Consider the following 8,282-nt stretch of genomic DNA (forward strand, 5'->3'; position numbering starts at 1 on the left):
TCACCAGAAACACAGCATGCCGCAATCTGTGACGAATGCAGGCGAGAGCCAATGGGCGAATTCCAAATGGCTTTTTTGTGCCCTTGAAGGGCACTTCGGGAAGGGGACGCCATTTGTAGGGACGTTCCAAACGAAAGTGAACAACTGAATCCCTTCGCGAAGGGCCCTTCCAGAAGTCCGTTAGCGAAGGGAACATGCTTCACGGAAGTGATTTGCGTTTATGATTATGTGATCTTCAGTTAGGAGATCTTGCAACACATTTTATAGCAAAGTTGTGGTTGATTTCGATACAAACATAAGTGGCTAATTAAATTAGTCTTTATTTTAATGTAATACAAAATATTTTTCATTAGAAATATTTAAGATGGTAGTGTAAGCAAGTTTAAGCAAGATTAGTTTGAAAAAGCTTAATAGTAAATAAGACACAATTAGACAATATTTGAATAAAATAATAATAATGAGAAGATGAGTTGTCAAGGTAACATTTGGTCAGTCATTCCCTTCGCCAAGAGAGTTCCAAACGCTTATACGAGACAGTAATGCCCTACACCCTTCAAAGAACGCACTTCAAGGGCTCTGCCCTTCAAAGGGAGTAGGGCATAGGGATGCTCATTTCGGTTTGGAATTCGCTCAATGTGCGTTTGATTATCCTGTCGTAAAACCTGTGGTTGGAAGCGGCAACACTTGAATTTGTAAAGAGTGCGTCAGTCAGCGCGGGCTTTGCTGTTTACGGTCACTGGACTCGCTGCTCGGGATGGAGATGATTGCTGAATAAAGGCTTGGATTTGGGTCTGTTCCTCGCAGTCGTATCCACCTTTTTCTTCAACGCGGAAGTAAGCCTATGGGTGAGACTTCCGGTTCATTAGCCGCTATAGGTAAATAATGAAGAGAATAACAACGTGGATTTCATTTGATTGGTAACTTATTCTTATTCTACTTGTTTTTATTCCGTTGTTTTAATTAGAAATGTTATAAAGCTTATAAATATATATTTTTGATTTTGACATAAAAGATGACATACTTTTAATAAAGTTAGAAAAATGCCATTACAAAGGTAAAAACTAAATTCTCTAGACATCACTTTAAGGAGTCAACTATCACCTCGTAATGGGAAGGTTAATTTTTTTATCAGAATTTTTGATTACTGATTAGAAGGTGCTCCTAAATTTTTTAAATGAAAGTGAAGAAAAGTATCCGTAGAGCCCTGGACCCGGTCCACTGTGGCATATTTTTGCTCATTATGATATTTTTCCGTCGATACTGGAACGCGCGTGAACTACAAAGCCTATTTTACCTAATAAGGCTAATAGTTTAGCTTCAGCTACATCACGAATATGGACACATTTGGATTTGTGCCTGAGAGAGGTATGCCCAACTTTACCTTATGTTTCTTTATAAATTAATTTGTTTTGGCATGTTTATTGCTAAGCATATATTATTATATACTGCAATTATATTTATCCATTAGAATTATATATTTTTAAATTCTTATTCTGTTCTGATACGGTTACATTTAAAGGATTTGTTGTAAAGTGAGGGCAACTAAAATATCTTATAGTGTTTATAATGTTGGTACATTATAACATTATTAGACCTGCCGTTATTATTTCTGAAAATGCAATTTATATGAGACATATTTTTATTTTCCTCAAAAAAATTTTTTTTTATTGTGTTTTTAAAAGCATGCAGCAAACGAAAAAATATGCGATTAATCTGTTAAAATGTGTTACTGTGGGTTAACAAATTTACATTAGTAGGCTATTCTTATGCTTGGCTTCACAGATAGCAACAGAGTCTGGGCCAAATCTGCTTTACATTCACTTCTGGCTTTTTTCAGTCTTGATTGCAAATGTTTTTTTTTATTTTTTTATTTTTTACGATGGATAATTAAAACAAAAATCAGGCGTGTGTAGTTATATATAACATCAATTACTAGGCCTACATTCTTTTTTTCAGAAATGGATGTAACTTAAAATGTTGTGTGTTTGTAATTTTAATATTTTTATCTATTGGCCTATACAGCAAAACTACAGAGCTTCCAGTAGGTTATTTTATGGAGCTATAAACACGTGAATCTCCGACCGCATGCAATCGTTGACGAACACCAAATTCATATATCAAACTAGGCTATTTGTTATTAAATTGTACATACGCTATATATCAGATTATTTTATTTACAAGTTTCATGTTTGTGTTTATCCCGTAGTTTTTTGCCGAACTTTTTAGCGCTGCCCCGCAGTTTTATCAACTGAATAGCTTAATCGCTCAAGAGCTACATTATCTTTCTCAACAAGGAGCTGGTAACATCATTGTTTCTAAATGAATTAAAGCCACTTCACTGTTAATAGAGAAATGCGCCAAAACGGTGGTAATTCATACATACACAGCCTCTCTCTCTCTCTCTCTCTCTCTCTCTCTCTCTCTCTCTCTCGCTCTGTGTTGTAAATGAACAGTTGATGAATTACACTTTTCTGAGAATAGAATATTGAAGTGGAGATCGCTAAACTGCAAGCTAACCGCTGTTTTCAGAAAGCAAGCGCGTTTATCCACAGTCAGGTTGACAAAGATAAGTAGCACACTTAGCAGATATTTCCGTATTGCGCAAGTGTGAAGCTCTGTTTCGGGGATTACGTCTCTTTATATCAGGCAACCCAGTTGTGTTCCTCTGCGGCCAGATTAAACCTTGTTGTAGCCTATATATGCTCTATTCATTCTTTTTTTAGAAACCTTGCACTTTTCTTCTAAATTTTAAACGTTGTAAAATGTTAAACAAATTAAGAGCGGTCCACTGCTGCACACGTGCCACAATATCAATACAGGGCCAGCTGTATCGATACATCGTCGTATCGATATTTTGAACACAGCACTAGAAAGCATATAGATTGAGGATTTCCTAGAAGCAAGGATAAAATAACATTTTGTGTACCCACCCTAACAAAATGATAGCTGAAATGTGGTACTTTATTCACTAAAATAAGTTTAATCTTACCATATCCAAAAACTCAAATCACTGCTGTTATTTATTAGATGAAATGCACTATTGAATAGTAGGTGGAGACACGTTTTTAATTAAAATATTCATATTAATCAAGGATTTATTGACTTTTATGGCACCTTATTTCGAAATGTACAGAAATACGTGCTTTCATATGTCCTTTAAGTTATGATTATTTCATTTATTCACTATACTATTTATTATAAATGTCTCATTTCAGTTTTAGTTGGGCTCTAGTTTTGTATTTAATCCAGTTTATATGAAAAGGTTAATGTAGCGTGGATTAAATTTCATATACAGAGTAAATCCTTTTCACTGAAATAAATTGTCGGGAGCGTGGTGGTGGTGACATGAAGGCGAGCGACCGTGGATGTGTTCGTTTATAGCCTAAGTTTAGCTTTTAAGTTCTGGCGCTTTTGTTTAGGCTTCAAAATTAATCAAAGTTATATTATTTTGTGAACATGATCTTGATGGACAAAACGTGTAAGTTTCATGAACTATATGGTTGAACACAGCTTATTTTTTTTGCGATAATCCAAAAGCCTATGGAAAAATCCTATAGGTTTTTTGTCGAGGGAACCTTTGACTCTGTCACGCTAACAACCGATCCGCCTACAAAGTGACGTCATAGTTCCTCACTCGAGTACAGCGCATGAATAAAATAGTTTAATTTCGTAATTATGTTGCATTTTATGGTTCTATTGTCAGTCACAGCATGTCGGAGCCTTTTGTGTCCCATGGCAAACAAAGTAAACATTACATGACAAGTAACGGTTAAACGATTGCAGAAATGTTATTTATTTTAAGGGTTTAAACTAAAGTGTAGTCTTGTTTAACATTATGCAGGCTTATTCTTGGAAACGAGCTGGCAGCAGAAATCACACAGAACCGAACGAAATGTTATAATTTCATATTAAGTAAACGAGTAAACAATTTAATAATGCAATTGAAAACGCAAGACCATTGATATGACAACTAACTAACAACAATAATAATAAAATTAATGCCGCGATTTCAATATTCATAAGGATTAATTTTTATACGTCAGTGTTGTACATTTTAAGGCTGAAGATACGTAAGTATTTGTACGTTTAGATGCTGAAAATACGTAAGTATTGTACGTTTTAATGCTAAAAACGTAAGTAAATGTACGTTTTGTAGAACCACATTTGACGTAAAATACATATAAATTATCATGAGATCACATTGGAACATCTACCCAGTGGAAGAGAACACTTCAAAACAAGTGTCCAATAAAGTATAGCAAAACAAGATGATTTTTATTGTTGCTTTTGCCATGATAACAATAATGACTTAATACTTATACCAATAATGTCATAAGTTTATATTATTTTAGAATATATGCAAGAATCATTTATCAGAATTATTTACTGGTGACCAATGATTAAAAACATATATATATTTTATTTTTGGTTTGTTTTTTTAGATCATGATAAATGTGCATATATCTATTGCCTTAATCATTCAACATGTTTAGACAGTACTTTTCTCATCAACAGTAAAAAATAAATTAATCCCATAATCAGTTCTGCAGGGTGAAACATATGACTAATAAGGAAGTACAATAGCCGAGATGTCTACTGGACAATACAATTATGTATAATTGCATTAGCTGTTTGTCTTGTCATGTGGATTCTTTTTACTGCCCATAGGTGGAGATGCAATTACTGTACTACACACACACACACACACACACACAGTATAAGGATGGTGTAGAGAGTCGAATTTTAAAACAACAGACAGAATTGAATGTAAATTATGTAATCATGTTGAACTGCATGTTGAGTCAGTGATTTTTTTTAAAAGTGAAAGTTCTATTTGACAGTGAAACATTTTCTTAAAAAAATCAACATGCATTTATTTCAACAATTATCAACCTTATTGATTTAGTATTTATTATTTAAAATTTCTCATGCTTAGCAGGAAGTTCAAGCTCTTTTCCTATCTAAAGATTTCAGCTTCTTTAATATATAACATCCACATTTTCATCGTTTTCTAGCAGTATTATGGCTGAGCAGCTAAGGAAAGTTGTCACACTTTCTAGTGTATTTATAATGGAAATGTTTCCTATATTTACCATGTTTGAAATGAAATGGGGATGATCATTGTGAACGTTGTCATTTAAGTAAATTATATTATGACAAATTCATGCAAATTTGAAATTATTTATTCTAGTTACATCTCATCAAAAACAAAAGTGCAAAAACAGCACTCTTCATATCTGATTAATGTACATTAATTGGATAAAGTAGAAAAATATGAGAATATTTGTAATGTTATATCACTCTGGGTGGAGGCATGATGATCATCACTGTTCTATAACAAAATACGGTTGAGCAGGAAATATTTTTGAATTCATGTGGTTGCCAAGTAACAAATTAAAAGTAACGTTATAAGACCTCTTGTTGTTTTACTGCATAAACTTGTTCAGTGAAACCCTCACACCCTGTACTATACACAATCCTAGCACAACCTTACTATAAATAAGAGATGCAATTCTGAGAGAGAAATGCATTTTTACACAGCACACCAGATGATCATGGAGTCGAGAGCCTTCTGTCTGCTGGTGCTCTGCTGCTGTATCAGTATTTGCAATCTTCAACCACTCATTCGTCCCAGTAATGGACTTAATTTGTGTCGCATAAACTCAAGTTTAACAGCGCTGGAGGTTCTACCAGGAGGAGGCTGGGATAACCTGCGCAACATAGACATGGGCCGGGTGATGAATCTGAGCTATTCCCAGTGTCAGACCACAGAAGATGGTGTCTATCTCATTCCAGATGAAGTCTTCGTCATTCCACAGAAAGTAAGCGCAGTAGAAACAAACTCTGAGATCATCATGTCATGGCTGGAACAGACAAGCTCCACTTCAAGCTCCATCAATGTGGAGGCTTCTTATTTGAAGATGCTTAATGGAAAATTCTCTAAAGAAAATCAACGTATAAAGACCCACCAAGTGAGAGACAAATCTGCAACAGCACGAGTTCAAGTAAGTCAAAACAACAGTCCAATAAAAAACAATGCAGTCAAGAGTTTTAAATAGTATAAAATTACAAAATAAATAAAATATATATTTTATATTAATTTTTTAATACTTTTCACTTAAATCATAAAACATATTTGTTTTAAGTATGCATGTTTTTCCCCTTATACTAAAATAGACCTTTCATAAGATTGTCTTATACTTTTTTCTGTTGTATTTTTTTTAAAGGTCCGTAACTATCTGTACACAGTAAAGGCATATCCTGACTTCATTCTGGACGTCCGCTTTGCTCAACAGGCCGAGGAAATCGCAGCAGCTATTGAAAACAATCAAATACGTCTAGCAAATTACTTGTCAGAGAAACTCATTCTTGATTATGGCACCCATGTAATCACAAGTATGGATGCGGGTGCCACTTTGGTGCAAGAGGACTATTTAAAAATGTCTTATGTATCTAACAGTCAGTCAGACGTGTCTTCTGTTACTGCGTCAGCAGGATTTAACTTTTTTAAAAAAATTAAATTTGAAATTGGTGCCAGTGTATCCCAAAAAAACAATGAAACCAGCGGTTATGAAGGTAACATCACATATTCTGTAACTGAGAGCCATGGAGGAGCTTTATTCTACCCAGGCATCACTCTGCAGAAGTGGCAAGAGAGTACGCTCAATAATCTGGTGGCTATTGACCGCTCCGGGCTGCCAATTCACTATTTTCTTAATCCAGCGACATTACCAGACCTCCCAGTTCCAACAGTAAATAAAATAGCTTTGTTCGTTTCTCAGGCTGCAGAGCAATACTATAAAGTAAATACCATTCCAGGGTGTATCAGTCCAGATTCCCCAAATTTCAACTTTCAGGCAAATGTAGATGATGCATCTTGTGATGGTTCAGTCACTAATTTTAACTTTGGTGGCGTTTACCAACGATGCACTCCACTGACATCAGATGGAAATGTTATCTGTAATGAACAGGCACAGAAAAACCCAGCTACTGGTGATTATTCTTGCCCTCAGCAGTACAATACCACCCTGTTACGCTCTGAGTCAGTAGATAGTGGCTATAAAAATTATGAATGCCAAAAAACCTGTCGTTCATGTGGTTTCTTAGGGTTACGTAAATGTTGTGATGATACGTGTGCTGATGTTTATCGTGTCCGTCGTGCAAGGGTGGACATCTACTGGTGTTCCACAACTCAGAAAAGCCCTTCGACCTCTGGATCCCTCTTTGGAGGGCTATATGGTCCATCTTTGCAGAATCCATTGACCAAATCTTACAGCTGTCCTCCAAATTTCTCTGTTCAAAAATTTTTGTCTAATGGAATCAAGGTTTGTTTGAGCAATGATTATGTAACAGCAAAAAAATCCTCTGTGCCATTTGGTGGTTTCTTCAGCTGCCAATCTGGCAACCCTCTCTCAAATGGTCAAAATCGCTGTCCACCTCAGTTCAGCCAACATCTTGCTGCCATTAGTGATGGCTGTCAGATATTGTACTGTGTCCAGTCTGATGCATTCAGTGGTGGTCAGTTAAAACCGGTCCGTCTCCCACCATTCACAAGCCCACCGCTGGTTGGCATGATTGAGAAAAGCTCTATAGCTGTAATGACAGAAGGCAATGTTTCCTGGGTGAGAGTGGGAAACACAGATTCTTGGCAAATGGCAAATTCTGAAGAAATTAGTGAAATGACCAGAACTTTTGTGAGGTCTGGAGGAGAAAAGGCTGGTGTAACCTACTGTCTGCTAGCTTTGATTGCTCTTATGGTGTCAGGAACAATTTTTTAATGAAAACAGATATTTTCTTACCTTGGCGTTCAGACGGTGGACAAACTTGAGAGTGGCATAGAAAGTCAGGAAAAACAAGATTAAGAATGCATGTAATACAATCAATTTAGAACTGATTTACACAGATTTACGTAGAATTACACAGTGATTGACGTGGTGATGGATATAAAGGCTGTTAGGAAAGTAAATTTGTTTTCTTTAAAACTTGAATCTTTCAAACTCACTGTTCAATTTCCTTTTCTTGTGCTTATTATCATTATCCTAAACAAAGTAATACTAGTTTTAGTGATAGTAGCACATTCTTTGCTAAGTTAACCAAATGCCAATACAATAAAATAACTAAAATGGTGAGCAAAATTTCTTAATGCAACAAGTTTATCTACTGTATTGAATTAAACTGCATTTACCAATCACTAAATGACTGATTTTGTCTGAATGGCTTACTTTTCTTGATCTGTCTTTTTAAATGTTTTAAAGTAAAAATATTTGTTTATTTGTGTGATT

At 35.3% G+C, this 8,282-nt stretch overlaps 1 protein-coding gene across 1 annotated transcript; it reads left to right on the plus strand.

Annotated features, from left to right (window-relative positions):
* The first annotated feature begins 5,555 nt into the window (after positions 1–5,555).
* Positions 5,556–7,778, plus strand: LOC107564784 (macrophage-expressed gene 1 protein-like). Its single transcript, XM_016249941.1, has 2 exons — positions 5,556–6,005; positions 6,228–7,778. The coding sequence occupies exons 1-2, from the start codon at positions 5,556–5,558 to the stop codon at positions 7,776–7,778; spliced, it is 2,001 nt and encodes a 666-aa protein (XP_016105427.1).
* Positions 7,779–8,282: the final 504 nt, after the last annotated feature.

The sequence above is a fragment of the Sinocyclocheilus grahami genome, unplaced genomic scaffold, assembly GCF_001515645.1.
Source record: "Sinocyclocheilus grahami isolate Dianchi unplaced genomic scaffold, SAMN03320097.WGS_v1.1 scaffold963.1, whole genome shotgun sequence".
NCBI classification, from domain to species: domain Eukaryota; kingdom Metazoa; phylum Chordata; class Actinopteri; order Cypriniformes; family Cyprinidae; genus Sinocyclocheilus; species Sinocyclocheilus grahami.